Below are 22,182 nucleotides of genomic sequence, written 5' to 3' on the forward strand. Positions count from 1 at the left end.
CATTGCTTTGGAGCACTCTCCACCTGTATCCAAAGGGGGGGGGGGTGTAGGGCAGGGGCGTGTTGCCACCCCCCAAAACTCAGTCCCCAAATGTTCGTCCTTCCTTCCCACGGGGGGTTGATCCCGTCCCCCCTTGGGGCAGTTTGCCGGGACTTCCACAGTCACAGACTATTCTGGGAGGGTTTATAAATATCCTCCACACGCTCCCGGGCGCTGATACCGCCCGCACCCCGGATGGGGGCCGCGTCCAGCCCCATCTGGGTGCCCCATCCCAGCGGCTGCCATCTCCATAACAACGCTGCCTCCAGCTCCCACCCCCTCCCCGGCTGTGGATCCCGTCGTGCTCATGGCTCGGGGCGGTCGGCAGCGGTGAGTACTGCCCGTGCTCTGCTCTCCCCATGCGTTTTGGGTGGGAAAAGGGTGGTTTTGTTCTTGCTTGTTTATTTTTTCCCCACTAACCCTGCCGGCAGCAGACGTTATCCGTGCTGAAGCGCATCTTGCATTGAAAGAGCAGGGAAGGCACAGGGAGAGATAGAAGCGCGTTGTGCCGGCAGGAGATGCACTGAGCGCACCGTCCTCAGCCGAGCAGCACGGGGGGAGCCGGGGGGGTCCGTGCCCATTGGGGGTTCCCAACAAGGCACACCGGGATCATGGAGGCAATGCCAACCATTATCCCTCTGCAAATGTGCTGCAGGGGCAGTGCAGGCAAAGGGACGGCGGTGGGGTGGCCGGGGACGCGTGTCCAGTCCGGCCCCGCGCGGCTGCTGCCTTACAAGGAGTTTGGCTGCGACCCGAGCGGTGGGAGCAGCACTCGCCTCCTCCTGCCTCATTCATCGGGAGCGGCACCGCCGTGACCCCCTTGTGCCCAGCGTCATCCCGGCGGTAGGTGGGATGCTGCTTTCTCTCTTTCTGGGGTGGGGGTGGAAATGGGATCCCCCCCCCATCGTTGCTTTGCTGTCTCGCAGGACAGAGGATGGCTTCGATGTTTGGCAAACCGAGGGTCAGCACCGAGAAGCCACCGCAGAGCCCCATGGCGGAGTGCAACGTGGCCATCCTGGGGTGCCGGGGGGCTGGAAAGTCAGGTGGGAGCAGCGCGGACTTATGGGCTTATCGGGAACCGCGGCTGCCTGCACCGCTCCTGCTTCCAGCATTGGCCCCACTGCAGCATCCCTGCCCCGGTGCCGGGCAGCATCCCTGTGACAATGGAGTTCTGTGTGTTTAGGAGAGGAAAAAGTTTCCCTGCGATTGTTCCAGAGTCCCCTGGGTCATGTGCACGGCTGTGGCTGCGTCTGCTTGTTTTGCATGCGATTCCCATGGATGTATATTTATACTGATGGCTATTTGTGGACCTTTTGGGTAGCAGCGATGTTTCCGCCTGTGCAATTTGGGGCTGGGTTCTGTGTGAGTCCTGCAGGGAACAACACGGGTCCCCAGAAGTGGGTGCCCAAAGGTGGGTGCCCAAAGGCCATCTCTGTGCCCCACTGATGGGTGAAAGCCTCTAAAAATCATCGAGTCGTAGATGTTTGACCCAGAATGGCTTTGTTTTTAGTGCAAAGAAAACAACATAGCTCTCTAAAAGGCAATCTTGGGAAAGCCATAGGACAAGTGGACAGGATTTGGGGAAGAAAAGGTGTTTTTGGGCTGGGAAAAGGGGTAGAAGGCAGATGGGAGAGGGGTGAACGGCCCCACTGCTGCTTGTGGGTGAGGTGTGGGGTGATGGGGGGAAGCAGTGGCAGCACGCTGCTCCGTGGGGTGACCATGCCATCCTCCCGCAGCGCTCACAGTGAAGTTTCTCACCAAGAGGTTCATCAGCGAGTATGACCCCAACCTGGGTAAGGTGCTTCTCCCCCCGGTTATTGTACCCCAGCTTTCCCTGCACGTCCCCAATATGCTCCTCTTCCCATCTCCCACACTTCCCATCGGCATCTAAAGGGAGGGGGGGAACAACACAACGAGACCACAAAGCAAAGCAAGCAAACAAAACCCACCAAATAAACAACCGAACCCAAAAGACACGAGAAACATCAGAAGGGCTGAATTCGACCCAAAACAGTGGTGAGAACAGGCGTGTCCCACAGGAAGCAGCGACTCCTCGCATCGCCCTGCCAGATGTCACCCCCCATTAGGTGTGACCCCCCCATCCCTCTTTGGGATGCAGGGCAGAGATGGGGAGTGCTGCACTGTGGGTGTCCCTGGGGACCGTGTGGTGCCGTGGGGTGGCTCTGGGCAGTTTCTTTTCCGATCTGTTTAAGTAATTAATAACTATTTTCCTGGGCTCGTCTCCAGTCTGCAGTGAAGAGCTGTAAATGATTTATCGGGGACATTCGGGAGATATGGAGCCCGTCCAGGAAGCGGCTCCAGCCTCTAATCGCTTGTAGGAAAGAAGGAAAAATCCTCTCTTCAGTTTCACAGCAGCTCTGTCATCTTCCCATGGCAAAACCTCCCCAAAACGCACCATCCCAGCCAAGAGGAGGCATCCCCTGATGGAGGAGCCCTCCTGGTTCCTGAGTGATGGGTGGTCAGCCCCGTGCCGAGCCCTTGGCTGGCCATGTCTCACTGGGTCGTGGCACTGAGATAAGGGCTGAGCCAGGGGGTGCCGGCCATGCTGGAGCCCATGGTGGGGGTGGAGAGCAATCAGCCTCCACTTGCAAAAATGCAGCAGATTCTGGGGATGAATCTGAAGGAGATGAGCCCTGTCGGGTTAGGGAGGCTGTGGTTAGGGTGGTGGGCTCGATTTCTTGCCAAATGGTGTCAGGAGGTGGGGAGAACAAACACACAACTCTGCTTTCTGCATGCAGTGGGAGAAAGCAGCTCCCAGCCGGGCCTGTCCCCACTGCATCTGTCCCAGTCAGCGCTGCTGGAAGGAGCACAGTGTGTCCCCCAGTGGAGGATGCTCCTTACAGGAAGCTGAGCTATTTCCATAGCACCCCAACCGGGCTTTGCCTGGCAATGGGGACACACAGCCCATCCTCACAGCCACCCTTGCCTTTCAGAGGACACCTACACCTCAGAGGAGCTGGTGGACCAGCAGCCCGTGCTGCTGAAGGTGATGGACACGGCTGACCAGGTGAGGGCCGGGCAGCGCTGTGCCCCATTGGCACAGTACGGTGCTCACCTGCTCCTCTCACCCCCAGGACGGCCCCATCAACTGCGAGCGCTACCTGCACTGGGCCAACGCCTTCCTCGTTGTGTACAGCATTGACGACAGGAGGAGCTTCGAGGGCTGCAGCCGATACCTGGATGTCCTGGCCCGGCACGCGCGGGGCTGCCAGCGCCAGAGCCCTGTGCTGCTGCTGGGCAACAAGCTGGACATGGAGCAGTACAGGTACCCACCGCCCTTATTTTCCCACTGGGAAATGGGCCAAGTGCACCAAATGAGGTTGTGCCGTTGCCCTTCTGCTCTCCCCAGGCAGGTGACCAAAGCCGAAGGGACGTCCCTGGCCACCAAGTTTGGGTGCCTGTTCTACGAGGTGTCTGCGTGCCAGGACTTCGCGGCGGTGCAGCACGTCTTCCACCAGGCCGTGCGGGAGCTGCGGCGAGAGGCAGAGCGCGGCCCAGCCCTGCGGCCCCTCTTCATCGCCGAGGAGCAGCCCTGCCTGGCCATGGCCACCCGGCACGGCCTGGCCAGCTGCACCATCAACACTCTGTCTACTGTCAACATCAAGGAGATCCCCTCGGTGGCCCAGGCCAAGCTGGTCACAGTCAAGTCATCGCGGGCTCAGAGCAAGAGAAAAGCACCCACGCTCACCTTGCTAAAAGGCTTCAAGATATTTTGAGGTGCGTCCCTCCCCCGTTCTGAAGGGGATGGTAGCACCAGGAATGGGGACCTCATCCCGCTGACCCCTGCACAGCCTGCGTGATGGATCTGTGGGTGTCGGCTCCTCCTGGAACCAAGAAGCATTGCAGGAGGGCTGCGCTGTGCATCCATGTGTGAATGGGACCACGCACCAGCAGGCAGATGGGAGCCCAGGGAGCACGAACCACTCCTTCATCAAACACAGACACGGCTGTGTCCCACGGCTCCCCTCACCAAGCAATAACTAGGAAGGATTCATTGTTTTCCTCCAGATGAGGAAGATGTGGGTAACATCACAGCTGGCCGCAGGTGCCCTAAAACTGATCCCAGTGCGCTGAGTGAGTCACACCAACACAACTGGTTTTCTAACCACCTTTTTACAGGACAATGCTCCTTTCTGAAGGTTTTTGCAAGCAGAAATGCGTCACCGACCAGAATACGTTCTTAAAAGCTTTTCCTCAAAAAAAAACTCCGTTGTCTTTTCCAAATGTCTTAAGTTATTTCACAACCTCCACGTGTGCCCTGTGCGGGCTGTGAAGCGGATCCTACCGCAGAGCGCTGTGTGCCATGAGCGGGCTCTGCCCATGTCAGGGCCACGTGTGCTCGTGTTCCTTGGGGTGAACGTTCTGCTTCTCCCCACTGCTGCAGCCATCCGCAGAGTTAAGACATCCGTGTGCGTATTTGTACATTTATTCATACAGATAAGACTAGAGTGATACACAGAGATTCAATACGGGGTTTTGATCGAGCACTTTGGAGAATATTTTAATAAAGGTAACTTTTGAAAAGAACAGACGCTCCCCTGCTTTGGTGCCAGTGGTTTCCATATCTGGAGGTGAGGCACACACCCTGGATGACTGTGAGCCCCCTCCTCTCCTTCCACCCCAGCAGCTGAGCGAGGGGGGTAAAGATCATCCCAACAGGAGGCACAGCTTTGCCTCTGAGGCCAGAGCCACCTCTGCTGACACAGCTCTGCTGCTTTCTTTGCTTTCTTTTTTCTCGTCCAGGCTAAAATGCATTTTTCAACTTTTTGATCTTTGGTTGCTGTGAATTGAGACATTCTGATGGGCTCCTATCTGCCCTAAGGTGGTTTGACATCAGCTGCTACATGGCATCCTCTGCTGTCTCTTTGTACAGGCTGGTGACGGTCCCATCCTTCCACTGAACCAGCACCTCTCCTGATCTCTCATCCTGTGGCGGCGGCTCTGGCTTCTGCAGGCTTTCTGGGCTGAATTCTGGCACTCTTAGCAGGGCTTGCTTGCTTTCCACCTCCGAATTCTGGGCAGCTTGTGCTGCTTCTTTATACATCTGGATCTTCCTTTTCCTGCAGGGAAGGCATAAAAAGGAACTAAGGAGTGAAGCAGTGAGCCAGACCCACGTTTGGGGTGTGTGCCTACCCAAGGGGACTGCACACTCCATCTCCCTGCACGCTCGACACTGGGAACGCTTCAGCTGCTTACAGGAAGCCCTGCCAGCTGCACTGTGTCATGTAAGTGGTCTCAAGTGTTTGAGTACACGCAGCCACAGTGTTTACAGTTGAAGAACACACAGCACACCACATCACTTAAAGCAAGGCAGTAACACCCAGCAAGCCGCCATTAAAGTGAGAGGATGGCAGGGCAGACCTGCAGCATCTCCGTTGCTCTTATTTCAAGATGAAAGCTCTGACGCAGGTGTAAGTTTTCTCACCCTAGAAGGCAGTGAGTTATCCCTCAGCTGCAGGACTGCTGTGCAGGGGAATGTAGATGGCTGGGAAGTCCTGCTTGTGTCCCTGAGTGCTCCTGTACTTACAGGAGAGCACCTCACATACACACATTTAATGGCATTTTCCTCCTAACACATCTCTTGGGCTGGCCAATGCTTCAACAGATGCTTTACTAAGGAGAAGTGGCTTGTTCTGAGTGACACATGGGGAGAACAAGGAGCCGTGCAAGGTTTTACAATGAACTTCCCATCTCTTTGAGGTTCTTACTGCACCACCACACCTCAAATGACCCCCAGGTTTTCCTGACTTACCTGTTTCGTGAAATGTTAATGGCCAGAAGGACGAAACCCAAAATTGTGATCACAAAGGAAAGCGCCAGGATGGAGTAATTCCATGCTGATGCTGGGGGAGAACATAAACAGGCAGTGTTGGTGTGCGTGGAGCATTGTGGCCTGCAGAGCCCAGCCAAGTTTCCCCAAGAATCCCGACACCCTGGCTGCTCCATCTCAGCTGCAGGCTGAGGGCTGAGGTGTTCAGCACCCAGAGCAGAGCCCCCAGCTCTCATTTTTGGGGATAACCTCAGCCAACCCTCCCTCACTGGGCTGGAGGCTTGCAGAATTGGTTCCTACCTGTCACAGCTCCACAAACCATATCACAGCAAAGCCTCATGCCTTGGCATCAGGCACATCCCACTTCTTTTGAAGCTGAAGCTGAGGGTTTGTATTTCTGGGATAAACATTCCCCCTTAAATAAATCTCTCAGGCACCTCAATGAGGCAGGAGGGTTCACATCCAAGGACTGTACATTTCTATGTCAACTCTCAACCCAAAAACATCGATAGGACTTACAGTCTTCTCTGCGGAAGAACCACAGCAGCTCCTCCAGCTTTTCTGGCTCCATCCCCAGCACAAGGATAGCATTGGTGTGGTCATACACGTTTGTGCTGGTAAGGGCTGCTGGTAAGTAGCTGTACTGTGCTGTTGCGGAGGAAAAGAACAGAAAGCTGTGATGGTCTTTCACTGCAGGCAAAAAGTAGCTTTTCCCAATGCTCCCGGGGTTGTCCATGACATCTCTTCAAGCAAACACAATGAAGCTCTGATGCACAACCTCATTTCATATGCTCAGAAACTCGTGAGCATCTTTGGCCAGTGCATTTCAGCAGGTCCCAACTGGGGCACCCAGGGCTGGAAAGAGCCCAGGATGCTCACTGCCCTCCCCCATTCCCCAGCAGTGCGTGTGCTCATGGGCAGCACTGACCTGCTTTCTCCTTGCACACACTACTCTCTGCAGCACTTTGCCACTGAGCCTTGAGACCTCTCACATCATCGAGTGCGACTCCTTTCTTGCTTGCCACCAGGTAGCTCTGGCTGCTGCCCAGAGGAGAGAGCAGCGAATTGGAGCAGTCCCAGCCCATGAAGCCCACACTATCACAGGGACTTGTCTGCACTCTGTTCTCTTCCACCACAGAGAGACAGCTCTGCGTGCCGTGATTCCTCAAAGAATTTCCTTGCCAAAACCAGTCCTGGAAATCTGATGCTGAATTACAGTCCGACAGCAATAAATCCCCATCCGTTGGGCTGGCTTGTAAACACTGCTTGATTTTAGCATTCTGCAGCAGGAAAGCTTCCGTGTCTGCAAAGAAATCAGAATATAAGTGTGGACACCCACCCGCAATTCGAGTGCATCACCCTCGTGACAGTCAGGTGTCTTCCTTGGTGCAAATGAAGCTGCAATACTGCTGTGAGCAAAGGCCTAGGGTGCAACCTTGCCCATGGCCAAGCCTGGCTGCTCATGGCGTATCGTGATGAAAAGAGGCCATGCAACAATGCTGGAAGCACTTGCACACATGCCTCCAGCTCCTGTGAGCCTGCCCTGCACACAATGTCAGCTGTATCCCCTGCTGAGCCTGCAGTGGGTGAGTCCATAACAAGGCACAGCCCTAGCAAATGCAACCTACTTCACCCACACTGCTGTCCTCTAAGCCAAGGCTCTACCTTGCAGCAGGAAAAATGAGATTATCCAGAGTAATTTCATATTTGTCTGCGCAGCTGGGATGGATCACGACGTTGCCAATGTTTCTTCAGTGTGCAGATGCCTGGGAAAGAGAGAAAAGCAAGAGATGAGGGTTCTGACACCAAGAGCCTTGGAAGTTACATGAGTTATTGTGCACAGGGAGTGCAGACAGTGGGCCATCGTGTTTCTCTTCTGGTGTCTACAGAAGATGAGACAAAAGGACATGTAGAAATGATGATCTTTTAAACAAATCTGTGCTCATAAGGTTATGGAGATGAGGGAGCAGAAGGTTCAGCTTCAAGAGGAATAATAACCTGCTTGCCAGGTATCTCCCATTCATCTGGAAACAGAAAGCTATTCCTTGACCTTTAGTCGCTCATTTGTCAGTGGCATTAGTCCAGGTTTTATAGCTGCTTGTCCAATTCAGTTCTTCATCCTCCCTTAGAAGGCCCTTAATCTGAGCAAAAGCCTTTCAGTCTCCCTGGCCCCATCCCCCCCAGCCTGACTTTGTCACCTCCCAGTCCACGAGGCAGCCAGAACTGTGTGAGCTTGGGCAGTTTTGTCCCATAGAAGCACAGCTTGAGTTCAGCCAGCACTATCACAGAGACAGCCTGGAGACTACTGACTGCCAAGGGAAGGAATGGAGTCGGAGGCAAGGAAAATTGTCCATTGTTAAGTTCTCTTGAGACCAGAAATGTTGAAACTATTCAGCCCACTGCTCGGCTGCAAGGCAGCAAAGATGCTGTCAATGCTCACTGGCTTTATCTGAATCATCATCCACTCATAGGTGAATGACACACTGGCCCCATGGGTGATTAATTATTATATGAAGGCTGGACTTTAGTGGCTGTCTGATACTCACAACTTTTAATTGCATTTGTAGCATAGCCAGGAGCTGTCTGAAGCTGTCCCCTGGAAGTCACTCAGAAGCACGTTCTACAGCACCAGTCATGTCAGCAACGCTCCTGCTGACTCTTTGGGCAAGCATTTGTCCTGTCGGTTATAGACCTAATGATCGCTCCTATTTCCTCCCCCCGGTCTCAATGTCTTCACAATTCAAAGTCCGCAGTTTATAGCCAATCATGCATGCAGGCTTGCTCCTTGCTGCCAGAAAATCTCCTGTTGGCGATGCTTTTAGGACAGGACTCTGAAATGTATCATGTGGTCTGCTTTGATCTTACATTTCAGAATATACAAAGAAAACTGCTTGCAGCAGTTAGGATCACCAATAGCTTCATGGTCCAGGTAAGCTGTAGCTGTTCACATAGCTCACTCCCCTGAAAGGAGGAAATGGTGCCAACGAAACCAGCCTATAAGTCTGCTACACCCTTATAAGAAATGCCACCTGAATGTGTTAAATCTTGCTGTGCAAGGCTTCTGTCTAATCATTTGCTTGAGCAGGAATATTTGACATACTTGTTGCTGATTTTCTCGTTAGGTGTTCCCCAACTCACTTTGGATCTCCTCCAAAGTCATCTCCACCTTCCCCTGAGGAGCTGTTTTGCACTGCTCTCTATGTCCCAGTTTGGATGATGCTGTGTGTGGTTGCTGAACAAGGAGTCACTCACCAACGCCATCCCAAATCCTCTTGCTCAAAACTAGGATTTCTGGAATCTGGTGGCATTTTATGAAAGAAAATGGATCTTGTTGCACATATGCTGCAGAACCACCACGTGCTTTCTATGTTGGTCCTTATCAGACCTAACACTTTGGTTGCTTATCAAGCCAGGTATGGCTTTCACCATACAAATGACAAGTCCTCAGAGGCTCACTGTAGTGATCTAAGATGGAAACAAAAAACATCTGGAAAGACCATCCCGTTCATCTCCCTGCTCAATACTCACTGGTCACATCTCAGACTCTGGAGAACAGTCTCCTCTTGTCATCCAGACCCTTTCTCTGCTGGTTGTCTTAACTGATCATGTTAAGCTGTGTCGGTTATTCCAAATATATTACCTAAGCGGGCTGCCCTGTCTTTGGGATTCATGCAGGATATACAGTGTCACACCACGAAGAAATAAATGGATGAGTTTGTATATACAAAGGTACACTGAGAGCTGGGTTCACATAAAGAACACAAGAAAAATGTTTAGTATTTAAAACATCGAGACAAGAAGGCAGACTGTACTATTTTTCAAGCTTTGAAAAGTCAAAAGGTAAAGAGCAAATCTGAGTTACAGTAGATATTTCCCTTTTAGTGCTTTCAGGGCTGTTTATATGCAGGAGTTATCCCAGCAAACCTCTCCCTTGCCATTCAGTCTCTTCTTAAATGAGACACGAAGCCTTATCTTAAAATGGTGAATCTTAGCTTTCTAAGCAGAATAAATAAACGAACTTTCAAGGAACAAGAGCTGTAAATGAACCCACAGGCGAGAGCACCAGGAATGGCAATTAACCCCAGTGAACTCACCATGTCTTCAAGCCCCACCGTGTGAAGACGTCCCCCTGAGCACCCGTCAGCTCCTTCCTACGGCGACCAGGTCCTGTCCTCTCGGAGTGCTACAGGCTGTGATTCATTCTGCTTCTGAGTCACCTGTGAAGGGAGTCCAACAGATGAGGTTCGCCCCAGCCCCTGAAAAAACACACCTCTTTAGTGGGGCCATGCACAGCACGGGGTGAATGACCTTTCCCCAAAGAATGAGCCGTCAGGAACTTCCAGTTTATTTGCTCAGGCTATTGGCATAATCAGTATTAAAAGAGCACGCAGAGTCAATGACGCTGCAATCAGTTACCCTGGGGTTAAAACAAGTGATACTGCTCGTCCTGCCTGGCTCAGCTCTGATTGCTTAGAGGAAATGTGTCCTGATAAATCAGATATTATGCTTTTTTTTTTTCCCTCCTTTTTTTCTTTTAACCAAATGGTCATTCTGAGGCTCTCAGAGCATCTTCAATACCAACTGGTTTTGCAGACAAAGAGATTGTGCCACCCTTGTTTTACAGGTACTGGCGAGTGAGTTAGCAAAGTCAGCGGGCTGCTAAGAGGCTTTGCAGCCTGGCAAGGCTGATGTGTAGCATTTCCATGCCAGTCACATCTGGGAAGGAGGATTCCTTTTCAACACAGCCTCACTGCACTGAGTGACCTATGGATGGAGCTGCATACGGCACACCAAGCTTTGTGCACACAGCCAGCACTGCTTAGCTAAAGCTTAATGGGCGATGGGCACAGTCTTCATATGCTCATCCTGTCCTGGGTGTTTTCCAGCCTGGAACAAAGCATCTTTGGCACTGCAGCCCTGTTCCAGAGTGATTAATCTTTTGAATCCCACTCCACATCCGACTGAAAGTTTCCTCTGGCTGCCCCTGTGAAACTTCATCCCTCAGACATGCATCCTCCCCAGGGGGAGATGTTCTGCTGTTCAGTGTCAGCCTGGCAGAGCTCGGGTCAGAGCTCTCACTCAGAACCGTGTTCTCTGGGAAACGAGATCTCCCCACCGCAGGGGGAGACAGGTCAGGGCAGGATGTCACACCATGCTGTAAATCATCCTCCTGTTCCTTCCCCATTTCAAGGTGGACTGTTTAAAAAATGCCATCACACTTAGCAGAGTTGTTTCCACAGCATCCCTGTGAGCCTTTCTGTATGCCAGGCACACAGTGACAGGCCAGCAAGTGGTCCCACAAGTGACACAACCAAACTCCCTTGCACACTGCCTTTGAAAAATGTGCAAGGATAGAGGTGCCCGGAAGCTCCTCTTGCACAGGAGGATGCCCTGCTGTACCGCTTCCAAACCTAACAGCCACAGTGGGGTGGGGTGGGACAGTGAAACCTATCAGCGTACCAGGAAAGCTGCTTCTGTTTCAACCCTTGTCCCCCACAAAAAGAGGCAGAATGCAGGCTCATAGCCAAGGTGCCTTTAGGACTTAGCACACTGCACATGGAAATAAAACCAGTTCCCCTATAGTTACAGCAGGCTCTTGTTCCCAGTAATCCTCTGGGGAGGCACTCAGAAGCAATCTCTTCAGCAGTGAGTGTTTTATTTCATGCTTCCCTTGACAACACTGGCACTCTAATGGGAGATATCTATTTACTTCTTGGAGACTCTTTCAGTGTCTTTGGCAAGGAAGCAAAGTGTAGATAGGACGTTGATTTGTGTTCTGCTTCCTCATTGGATTTGTCTTCACTCCTCTTAAGAAGAGCTCCTCTGACCTTGATGTTTTAATTTTGCTTATCTTTTTTGAACCCTTCTGTGTCTTTGACCTGAAGTGCCTGGTTACAGAATAACTCAGTGTTCAGGGCTATTATTGTTTTTTTTTCCATGTAAAAAAAGCAGAGTTCAGAGCAGTGAGAAGGCAAGATTTGCAAGCTGTTCTTTGTGAAGTTTTTTTCACAAAACAACCAGGTTGTTGCTTTCATTCTGCTATCAAAATTCAGTTCAAATTCATGTACACCAAGGCATAAAGTGGACCATTTGAATTACACAGTTGTGTTAGAGCTGAGGACGGATTACTTGGGAGTAAATATACTGCAATGAATTTAAGTCCACTACATAAACGTATTTCAAATGAAACATTAATTATTTCACGAGTACATCTGGCAAAATCTCAGCGTGGACTTGCAGTGTGTCCAGGAGCTTTAACTACTGTGAATATTGTGAGTAATTCTCCAGGCTTTAAGGCTCTTGATGGGCAGATGCTGAAGCTCCAGACACACACCAGATGTACCACTGACACTGTCAGTGCCAACTGTGCTGGGATCCAACAGCAAGAAACTCACACTGGGTTTGAACTGCCAGCTTCTTGGGCCATTTAAATGTGTGCAGTAAGTTCCTGGCCGTCCTGGAGGCCACAAAGAGGTGGTGATAAATACAGGGATGACCCAGGGAGCTGGCAGTCCCCTGCATGACACAGAATGTTGTATTCAGCTTGGTCCATGCAAGAGCTGAACACTGGTGAGGAGAGCAAGCTTTAGGGGTAAGTTGGCACCGCATGGCGGGTCCGTGAGCCTTCCTTCTGTGAGCTGCTCACTCTGCTTCTGGAAACCTCAAATATTCTCAGAATGGGAGATAATTTACACGGTCTGATTACAGACTGTGTGGAACACTGCTTCCTCTCCTGTGGAGCCTGATACCAGTAAGGGCCTGATAGTATTTTTTGTAATCTCAGTTATTGTGCAACAACTCATTGTTCCTTGTTTACCAGCCTCACAGTATTTACGGTCAGATTGCTACACTGCCTCTTTCCTACATGTTTTCCAAGCAGAAATACTCTGCTTGCTTTAATCTCTTCTTGAGCAGGTGCCATTCCTTCATCCTAGTTACCCCCTTGTTTATCTTTGCCACTGTTTTTCACTACTTTCTTTCACCCATCCGGGCTCAGGAGCTGGCTGGAATTGCAGAGAGGCCTAAATATGACCCAGCGTGAAAGACAACACTGGGATCTACCGTGATTGAAAGGTATAAGGGATTTTGGATGCAATATGCATTAAATGGAGTTCTGTTCTCAGCAGAATGATACCGACCCCTCACATTATCTTCGTACTGGGGCCAAGTAGACAATGCAGAGCCAGCAGGGCCGAAGAACCACCTGCCCTGCTGCACACAGACTGACAAATAGCCCCTTTTCCCCCCGCCCCCAAAATGGCGGCTCCACCCCAAATGGCGGCCCTGCCCACAAAATGGCGGCTGTGCCCCTCCTCATCCCCTACAGTGGGGGGGTGCTTCCCGCTTTCTGACGTCATCTCCTTGCGCCGGAAGTGCCGCCATGCGGGGGCGGCTGCTCCGAGCTTGGCGGGAGGGACTGAAGGCGGCGGGCGGCGGAGCGGGGCCTCGGCGGGAGCCGCCATGGCGGGTGTTGTTCTTTGGCACCGACCGCTTCGCTGTTACGACTTTACGCGCCCTGCAGGCCGCCAGGTATTGCTGGGAAGGCTGAATATTGAGTAGTGGAGGTTGGGCCGGTGTTGGAGTGGGTTTTGGAGGCTTCTGGGGGAGGGCAGGGCTCAGGGGTGAGTGTGGGTGTCGGTGTGGGAGGGGAGATGTGCTTGAGTGGGATCGTGAGTGGGTCAGTGGGGAGGGAGTAAGCTACAGAGAGCCGAGGACATTGATAATCCCTTTGGATAGATAAACCCCATCTCTCATACTGTGTCCCCCCATCTGTTGTACTGTGTCCAGGTGTGGAGCCCTCAGTACAAGAAAGACATGGAGGTTTTGGAAAGGGTCCAGAGGAGGGACAGGAAGATGATCAGGGGGCTGGAGCACCTCCCCTATGAGGACAGGCTGAGGGAGTTGGGTTTGTTCAGCCTGGAGAAGAGAAGGTTGTGGGGTGACCTCATTGCAGCCTTTCAATACCTGAAGGGAACTTACTCCCAGGAGGGGAGTAAACTCTTGGAAAGGGCTGACAATAGCAGGACACGGGGAAATGGTTTGAAGTTAAAAGAGGGAAGATTTAGGTTGGATGTCAGGGGGAAGTTCTTCACTAGGAGAGTGGTTAGGCCCTGGAACAGGCTGCCCAGGGAGGTTGTGGATGCCCCGTCCTTGGAGGTGTTCAAGGCCAGGTTGGACGGGGCCCTGGGCAACCTGATCTAGTAAAGGTGTATGTTTGGTGGCCCTGCTATGCAGGGGGGTTGGAACTACATGATCCTTGAGGTCCCTTCCAACCCAGGTCATTCTGTGATAATGGGGTCTGGGATTGAAAAGGGGTTGGGCTGAGAGTTGGAGCCATCTGGAGGACGGGGTGTGGAGAGGAAGGCGATATAGGAAGGATCACAGTGAGGGTGGGGGGTCAGCAGTCTTTGACTCTATTTAGCTCAGCCTGCAAGAGTTCTCCATTGCTTTCCCACCCCAGGGAGCCCAGCGGGGGCTCGCTGGTGTCCAGGCTGGAGGTGGTGACGCTGCCCTCCCGCCTGCCCCTGGAGCTGCCTGTGAAGAGCTGTGCCCGTGAGCTCCAGCTGCCTGTGCATGAGTGGCCGCAGACGGGGCCTGCGGGGCAGTTTGATGTTGGTGTGGTGGCATCATTTGGGCGTCTCCTGAGCGAGGAGCTCATTCTGCAGTTCCCATAGTAAGTGAATTAACATCTGCTGATGCTTTTGTAGCTAACTGGGCTCTGGTTTTGACTGCCATTGCAGTCAAGGCCTGTTACTCGTAGCTGGTGATGTGTACACCTTCCCTGAAGTTATCTGTTTATCTGAGCCCTTCTGTCATTATAAGGCTCTATCATGTTGATAGGGATCTATGCAAACATCCGGCATATCTTGTTCTTTTCTTTCCATGTTTGCTGGAAAGTTGAAGCTCACATAGTGTAATTTTCCTTTAAATGGGAATTTAAATTCAGAGGTTCTGAGCAGGCAATTCCTGAAGTAGTTCCAGTGTACTGTTGCACACACATTAATAGAAATTTCAGTTACTGTTCCTACTCAAACTTCATTTCAGTGGCATGCTGAATGTCCATCCCAGCTGCCTCCCGCGATGGCGTGGTCCTGCACCAATAGTCCACGCTGTACTTCATGGTGACAAAGTGACGGGGGTAACGGTTATGGAAATAAGACCAAAGAGGTGTGTTCCCAAAGCAATTTGCTGCTGCTCTATGTGATCATTAGTTGTTGCTGCTGCTGTTGTTGTTTTAATGCTTGTTTAATATTAGAATTTGAAGCACTTAGAATATGAGACTTGCCATAAATGTAATGTGTGTAATTTATACTCTAGACTATGTGATGATGATTTAGTTTTTTAATGTTTTAAAAACTAGTCTTTAGTGGTGGAATTATTCACTAGTCATGACAGTCAGAATGCTGCATTTTTTTTTGTATTAATTGCTCCTCGGTAGTCTTCTTTAAACATGTGATTAATACTGAAATCATTACATACAATTAAAGAATTGCAGTAATGATCCCAACCCTGTTCTTTAATTTTTAGTCTTATTACAGAGAGCAGACAGATCAAATGGTCATTGCAGATGGATTGATAGGTTTGGTGTGACAGTGCAGAAAAGAACAGGCTTTTAGTCTTCAGAGCTGTTTGCAACCTGCTGTAAGAGAGAGCAAGAAACTGCTTGACTTGAGAAAAGAGGGATAATCTATTTTAGCTTCAACAAAAGTTCTGGCTTGGATGGCTTGTGTGGAGGCACATCATAGCTTGGCCTTTTCTTTGTTAGATGTTTGTCTTGATAGCACAGCTCAAGTATGGAAAAAATTCTGAATATTTCAGGTTGTTTCTTCTGAAGTCTTATATTTCTGAACTGTAAATTGTGTTTGTCAAACCAAGGTTTTTCCTCCCATGAGTTTGTATGTTTTCTGCTTTGTAGGTTCGATGTAGGTCCAATTATAAAGCAAGAAGAGTGTCCCATTCCTCCTCGATGTACAACAAAGGAGTTGGAAGTGATATTAGCAGAGATGGGTGCAAACATGGTAAAGTCATGCCAGCTTGTATCACTTCTGATTAGTACCTTGCTGTCAACATGTGAGCTATTCTTTGTAATCTTGTTCTCAGTTGGCTACAATTGTTAGAGGGAGAATGATTGAAATTTAGTGTTGGTGAGCATTATCTCATGCTGAGAGGAAAACTTAAGTGGTGCATGATGAGCTGTTGGTGTTGGTCCCTGTGTGTTGCTATTCTGTTTGTAACCAGTGAAGAACTCACTTGCTTTGTGTGGAAACAGTGCAACTGTCTCTTTTGTTGAAGGGAATGTTTGCTTGTTGATCTTAAAAAATCAGCTTTCAGCCTGTTGTAGTGTTAACATCGTACTGCAGATCATCCAGAAAATAGTACTTGGTTTTTTTAACTGCAAGAAGTGCCTGTGCTGTGTCTGTGTATACAACACACTTAGAAGGTTTATAGTGATCACAGTTTCTAAACCCTGAGAGAAAGATTGACTGATGAACAATGAAGTGCTGCATTTATGGGTCTTGGATTTAGTCTTCCTTTCAGTAAACGTACTCAGGTTTCTCAATGTTCTTTGCTAACATTTATTTTGCAGCTGCTGTCAGTTTTGAGAAACCTGCCTGAAAGCTTGGAGAATAAAAGAGAGCAACCAAAGGAAGGAGGAACATTTGGTAGGTGCATTTTTTTTTTTTTTTATAATGCGACTTCACTTTTTCTCTTATTGTTTAGGTACCTTTTTCAGTGTTCTCTCTCTGCTTCTGCCTCTGGCTTAAAATCAGATATTAGTAATTTTCTCTTTTTTCCCCTCCTAGCTCCTAAAATATCTGTAGCTAAGAGTTGCATAAATTGGGAAGAACAAACAGCTGCACAGATAATTCAGCTGCATCGTGCCATAGGAAGCATGGTAAGAGTACATTTTCTAACTCTTTTCTGTTCTCCAGCAGGGGATATCTAGAGTAAGGGGAGGGAAAAGGAAAAAAACAAGCAAACCACGACAAGAAACCTAGATAGATGCCTAGAAATCATGAGAATTGTCCCAGTGTCTTGTCTGCTTCTGTTTCCAGTTTCCATTGCAGACACTTTGGAAGGGCAGTACTGTTAAACTTCTGGATTTTGTGGAAGTGGATAGTATCCTTGGTTCTGCTGGTATGTGCTCTTCATTCAGTAATTATATTTCAGTGACAAAAGTGTTTTAAACTTTTTCTAGTTTCGATAAAAATGCAGAGCAATCTTGTTTTGCTTCTAGATCAAGTATTAAGTGACCATGGGGCTGTTCCTGGCTCACTACTCTACCATAAAATGTCCGAAACGCTGATAGCTCGTTGCAAGGTAGGCTTCTGTTTTTGTATTCGTTGCCCTGAAGATGAGGTTTTCAGTATCTGTGTTACTTAACATCTATCTCAATTGTCCATTGTTATTCACTGACCTAGTTTAGATCAGCATCAGTCTTTTTACTTGATATGTCAAAGAACTTCTTATTTCCAGTAACAGACTTTTCACTTGCAACTGGGAATTCTGACTCATAGCATATGCTTGGTGATACAGAACACATTTAGTAGCTCAACCTAATATTTAAAATACGGAAGAAGCTTATTGCCATTCTTTGTTTTTTTTTCCTAGGAGGGCTGGGTTGGAATCAAAACGGTGGTGTTAAAGAAGAAACTTACAGCAGTTGACTTCTACAATGGATATATGCACTCTTGGTTCCAGCAGAACTCGAGAACAGTTCATCAGGAATGCAGGTTTCAAACACTCAAACTTAACACAGTGAAAAAGACTCTGAAAGAGAGGGAAGTATTGTTGCAGGATGTAAAGCGATAGATGTTTTTTTTCCACGTGTTAAAATAAATCTGTAAGTTAATATAAAATACTTCAATGCCAAACAGTAACATTGAACTTGGTTAAGAGTTTTCCTTCCCAGAATGCATGACGTTATTGTCAAGCATTCTGTTCTCATCTTGAATTTCTGATGATGATAATTTCTTTTACCCCATTAAGGAAGAGAATCTCTGCGTACTACACCAAGGGCACTGAATAAATCTGTTTCTAATGTTGGGTAATAAATCTATTTTTATAGAATGTTTTCAATTTTTTTTTCTTGGGCTTTCAGTATAACATCCTCCAAGCTTAAGCTGTGTTCAGTTGCTTCAAGCTAGAAACATTCACTTGCTTCTCTGTGATTCATATGTAGTTTCAGAAAAGCAAGACAGAAGCCTTTAATACTTTAGGGAGAGTAACAAAATAAAGACCAGGCAGGTGGTAGGAGCTGCTGTAGCATTATTTACTCAATATATTCCTTCTTTTATTCTGGGTGCTGTTGCCATAAAAGCAGAGTCACTAAAGCTATTCAGGCCTAGTGAGGCACCGTTCTGTTAGCTCCATATTTATAGCATTTGCACAGAAATTTTGCAAGCTGTAAACAAAAACAGAATAGCAAGCCACATCCTCTTCCACCTGTCCCTTTGGCTCTCCAGGGTTTTCTGACCATTGATGCCTTTTCAAGCAGTTGTGGCAGAATGTTAAAGCTAAAGTTGTGTGTTGAATGCATGATGCTTACGTCAAGGTGACAGGAACAGGACATGCTTGAGCGTGACTCACTGAATGAGAGCAAAATCTAAAAAAAATGTGTTATATAATGTGGATTCAAATAGTTCTGAAGAAGCATCTGTTAAAGCGGATACTGCAGTATTTTTCTTCCACTGCCATTGGTCCAACAATGAATCAGTCTCTGACAGGTTGTCTAGAACGCATGATCCTTCAAGAAATCCATGTCTGTGAATGCAAGGCTAAAGCTGCAAGCAACAGTAAAGTAGAAATTGGGCTTCTGTGGAGAATTCCTTTGTCTCTTCTTGCAGCCTCCACTGTGCAGTTTGTGCTGCAGGCTTTAAAACTGCTGACAGAATTCATTGGGAATTCTTTTAGCTCAGGTTCCTTTGCTTTTCTTGAGCCTATTGTGGCACTGTAGTAGCAAAAAGCTGTGTAGGGATCCCAGAGAAAGATCCTCTCAGATTACCAAAGATGCCATTCTACTCTTCTGCTCTGTTTAAAGTATTAGAGACCAAACCCCTAACTGATGTGAGCAAAACAGTGTTCCTGCTGTGTGGCATTATCACTGATAGCTGAAAGACTGACTTCCAACCAGCAGCGTCTGCATTAAATTTCAGCATCAATGAGACTCCATGAGGCAATTTGCACATCTCCTACCGACAGCTTGAGATTATGCCTTGTGTGAGATCTATTGCTGTTAGTCACTGGTGGTGGTGGTGATTTCAGTTCTGAACATAGGGTAGCAGTTTCCTTGTCTTATGTGAGCTCGAAGAGACATGCACTCAGACACCCAGTAGGTGGTGCTCACTGCATCACTTTTAGGGGAAGAACAAGGTCAGCAGCCAGATCTTGAAAAATCTGGTTCAGGATGTCTTCGGTTATTTTTAATACCAACTAATGTCTAAACTGTGCAGTGGCCAGAGTTCCTAAATCTTTTTTCAAGTTAATCTCAAAATTTCTTACTATACAAGAGCTTATAAAAAAACAGTTTGCTGTAGTTTAGCTGTTGGTTGTCCTAGCTTTGAACATGCACAGCTTTCCCCAGCTGTTTTATGGAGGAATTATGCTTAATTCATTTTTTTTGTGGAGCTATTTTTGATGTGGTGGAGAAGCTTTAAAGGGAATTGGAGTTTCCCCAGGCAGCTCTTAGCCAAAATGTTTCTTTGGAAATTTTTCCTTCACCTGACTGTATAGGGATTTAACCCAGAAGGTAATGAAAATCTGATGATTTTTGCAGATCTGGCGAAACAAAAATGGGGCATTCACTGATGAGGTGTGGAATAGCATGTCAGGATTGACTCTGGAACATAGACCTGGTGATTCAATCCCCAGGACTACTGTTTTGCTCAATCACAGCCACCCTAGCAATTGGAAAGTGATACTAGCAAAATAAAACAGCTGTCCTCTTGGAGAGAGGAAACACAGCAGAGGTATTCATAGACCCAGCATCCGCTAGGGCTCAGTTCAAGATCACTGAAGCCAAATTACTGGTAGAACTGCAGAACCTTTGGATACCAGAAGGGCTTTGGTGTTCAACAGGGATGATTTCATCCTGTATTTCAAGTAAATGTTACAGGGAGTGATATTTTCTAGTATGCTGATGACTAGCAGTTGGTTGCATCTGTTCTATTATCAAACCTTACCAGTCCCTCAGCTTCCTAGGAAAACTCATTATTCCTGTTTTCTACTGAATACAAATAAGTAGTGTAGGTGATTAATCACACAAGTACTTTAGGCTTTTAGAGTAGTTGTTTGGGGAAATGAGTGAATAATACAAAGGTTGAGTTTAGATGAGAATATCTCTACTTGTTTTTATCCTCACTGCTGACAGCCTGATAGCTTCTGGGAGGTACTATGGTTCCTTTCTTAAAAACAAGAGGAGAGATGGGTCGTGGGGGTTGGAAACCAGGTGACCTTAATGGAAGCTTCTTTGCCATTAGCCCCAAACCTACGGATGTTTGGGAGCGAGGCCTCTTGCTTCAGCCTGCTTCTCTAGGTTGGTGGTCTGAAAGCTAATGCAGAGGGAGGAGCTGAGTCACAGCCTTCCTGCATTCCTGGAGCTGAAGTTCTCCTTTGATATGTGGGAGTGTGCTTTAGGTTTCAGGTTGCAGAAGGGATGCTGCAGAACACTGACCATAAACATAGGCACTCAGGAGCTGGAAAAGTCAGCATTAATATTGAACCGTAGCATAAAACCACTGTGAAGGGTGAACTTTAGGACCCGCTTTAATTTTTCTCCTGCATAAACTTTCTTGATTTATTTGACGTGGTGACTTTATCGGTGGTGAAGAAGTGTTAGCTCTGAATGGTGGTTTTTGGCTTCTTTTCTGTTAATAGTACTTCAGTGCCCATGTTTGAAACCTCTCTGTTCTGCATTATATGCAATGTACTCTGTCAGCAGTCTCTTCTCGGGGCTCAAGGACTTAGTGAGTGCAGAGATAAGCTTGTTTCTCCAGGCTGGAGTTAAGCTGCAGTGGGGGACAGTTTGGGGAAACTTGGAGAGCTTTGTGCTGTTTCATGGATAGGCAGAATTTCAGGGCTGTCACCACTTCACTGGGTAGGAAATTCTGTTTAACAGCAAAGTAAGAGCCCTAAGCTCTGCCCTTTGGCTCTGGCAAGCCCCTTAGTAGCACAGGGATGAGATCCTGAGCCCGCTTTCCTCCCTGTAACTCCTGGATTGATCTGGAGAAGTCATTTGTGTTACTTCACTCAAAAGTGATGAAATCAGGGCCAGGATTTGGCTGTCTGTCTGCATAGAGAAGAGACATTTCTCTATAAGTCTGCAGTGCAAGCCAAGAGCTCTGTGGGAAGGTCCAAGCTAATGCTCCCTACTGGCTGCCTTGGCCTCAGCTCGTGCCAAGCCCTTGCAGCAGACTAGACACAAAAGAAAACACGCAGTCTAAATTCATTGGTATGAAGAGGTTGTGCCAGAGTATTCCACAGCTCATCTTTTCATGTTTCTCTTTGTTAATTGTCAATTTGCATGATAACAAAGACTATAAAGTTTTGTGATTGTATTTTTTTTATTATTATTTTTAGTGTAGTTCAGGCTGCATTGGCGTTTAGTTGTGCACAGATCTGCATTTAATACCAAAGATTCTCTGTGGCAGACCTGAGAACCTGTTCCAGATGTTACTAAAGGCTGTTGAAAGATCCTCATGCTCTTCATGAGCTCTAGGTAAGACAAAGACCTGTACCAGGACTGTATTCCTATCTGTAGGAGAAGGAAATGCACAGTGGAGCATGTGTTTCAAGTCAGTTTTCATTGAGGAACCCTTTTCTTGTGATCTCTGTCAATGAAGATTTGAGTGCTGTTGGTTTACCTGCTCCGAAAAAGTTTGTTGTTGCGTATGTTTGGGTGTAAACGTGGGATGTGCTCTGTGCTGGTGAAGGCCCAGATTCCTCTCTACAAGTAGCGATGCAGGAGCTGTGAGGTTTTGTAGGGTAATGTGTTTGTTGGAGTTAGGTTGCACTCTGACCCCTTCTGTGGCCATCTGTGTTTATGTGTTGCCTAGTTTTTCTGTCATCTTTGAAACACTGGTTCCCAGCCCTTTTCCACCCCAATCCTCTCACACTGTAGGAACCCTGCTGCTCCCTTCTAGATATCCCTTGCACTGACCTGCTGTCTGCATCTCCCAACACTTGCTGCCCCTCTACATCTCATGGATGTGGTTCTGCTTGCAAACTGGAGATTGATTCCCTGATGTCAGCATTCTGTGGCAAAGCCTTGGACTCAGGAGCAGCAGCAGCTACCCCCACCAGATCTCTTTCCCATACCCAGCATCAGTCTCACACTGAAAAGAGAAATTCTG

The 22,182-nt window shown here is 48.4% G+C and overlaps 3 protein-coding genes across 9 annotated transcripts; 2 read left to right on the top strand and 1 right to left on the bottom strand.

Annotated features, from left to right (window-relative positions):
- The first annotated feature begins 11 nt into the window (after positions 1–11).
- On the top strand, positions 12–4,587 carry RASL12 (RAS like family 12). Of its 5 annotated transcripts, none has more exons than XM_032446900.1 (7): positions 12–369; positions 695–886; positions 966–1,082; positions 1,776–1,832; positions 2,994–3,067; positions 3,135–3,325; positions 3,410–4,587. In XM_032446900.1, the coding sequence occupies exons 3-7, from the start codon at positions 974–976 to the stop codon at positions 3,774–3,776; spliced, it is 798 nt and encodes a 265-aa protein (XP_032302791.1). In that variant the 5' UTR covers positions 12–369; positions 695–886; positions 966–973; the 3' UTR covers positions 3,777–4,587. The 5 variants fall into 5 exon arrangements, with proteins under 5 accessions (XP_032302791.1, XP_032302790.1, XP_032302793.1 ...); XM_032446899.1 differs by having other exon boundaries at positions 695–882; XM_032446902.1 differs by lacking the exon at positions 1,776–1,832 and having other exon boundaries at positions 695–882.
- SLC51B (solute carrier family 51 subunit beta) lies at positions 4,471–10,154 on the bottom strand. Of its 3 annotated transcripts, XM_015873343.2 has the most exons (7): positions 10,139–10,154; positions 9,925–10,047; positions 7,496–7,596; positions 6,759–7,133; positions 6,350–6,478; positions 5,813–5,903; positions 4,471–5,120 (listed from the first exon to the last, which is right to left on the bottom strand). In XM_015873343.2, exons 3-7 carry the CDS (start codon positions 7,533–7,535, stop codon positions 4,901–4,903), a joined length of 855 nt encoding a protein of 284 aa, XP_015728829.1. In that variant the 5' UTR covers positions 7,536–7,596; positions 9,925–10,047; positions 10,139–10,154; the 3' UTR covers positions 4,471–4,900. The 3 variants fall into 3 exon arrangements, with proteins under 3 accessions (XP_015728829.1, XP_032302788.1, XP_015728830.1); XM_032446897.1 differs by lacking the exon at positions 10,139–10,154 and having other exon boundaries at positions 9,925–10,103; XM_015873344.2 differs by lacking the exons at positions 9,925–10,047; positions 10,139–10,154 and adding an exon at positions 8,377–8,492.
- Positions 10,155–13,171: 3,017 nt separating this feature from the next.
- MTFMT (mitochondrial methionyl-tRNA formyltransferase) lies at positions 13,172–17,906 on the top strand. Its single transcript, XM_015873278.2, has 9 exons — positions 13,172–13,360; positions 14,292–14,504; positions 14,876–14,998; positions 15,747–15,849; positions 16,419–16,494; positions 16,636–16,727; positions 16,888–16,969; positions 17,070–17,152; positions 17,444–17,906. The coding sequence occupies exons 1-9, from the start codon at positions 13,212–13,214 to the stop codon at positions 17,642–17,644; spliced, it is 1,122 nt and encodes a 373-aa protein (XP_015728764.1). The 5' UTR covers positions 13,172–13,211; the 3' UTR covers positions 17,645–17,906.
- The last annotated feature ends 4,276 nt before the right edge of the window (positions 17,907–22,182 follow it).

This window comes from Coturnix japonica, chromosome 10 (genome assembly GCF_001577835.2).
Source record: "Coturnix japonica isolate 7356 chromosome 10, Coturnix japonica 2.1, whole genome shotgun sequence".
NCBI classification, from domain to species: domain Eukaryota; kingdom Metazoa; phylum Chordata; class Aves; order Galliformes; family Phasianidae; genus Coturnix; species Coturnix japonica.

Coding starts and splice junctions, on each gene's coding strand:
- SLC51B (XM_015873343.2), bottom strand. CDS start 7,535: ATGAAATTACTCTGGATAATCTCATTTTTCCTGCTGCAAG. Junction 6,479..6,758: donor TGTGTGCAAGGAGAAAGCAG/GTCAGTGCTGCC, acceptor CCTCCGCAACAG/CACAGTACAGCTACTTACCA. Junction 5,121..5,812: donor ATTAACATTTCACGAAACAG/GTAAGTCAGGAA, acceptor CCTTCCCTGCAG/GAAAAGGAAGATCCAGATGT.
- MTFMT (XM_015873278.2), top strand. CDS start 13,212: ATGCGGGGGCGGCTGCTCCGAGCTTGGCGGGAGGGACTGAAGGCGGCG. Junction 13,361..14,291: donor CGCGCCCTGCAGGCCGCCAG/GTATTGCTGGGA, acceptor TTCCCACCCCAG/GGAGCCCAGCGGGGGCTCGC. Junction 14,999..15,746: donor ATGGAAATAAGACCAAAGAG/GTGTGTTCCCAA, acceptor TCTGCTTTGTAG/GTTCGATGTAGGTCCAATTA.
- RASL12 (XM_032446900.1), top strand. CDS start 974: ATGGCTTCGATGTTTGGCAAACCGAGGGTCAGCACCGAGAAGCCACCG. Junction 3,068..3,134: donor TGATGGACACGGCTGACCAG/GTGAGGGCCGGG, acceptor TCTCACCCCCAG/GACGGCCCCATCAACTGCGA. Junction 3,326..3,409: donor CTGGACATGGAGCAGTACAG/GTACCCACCGCC, acceptor TGCTCTCCCCAG/GCAGGTGACCAAAGCCGAAG.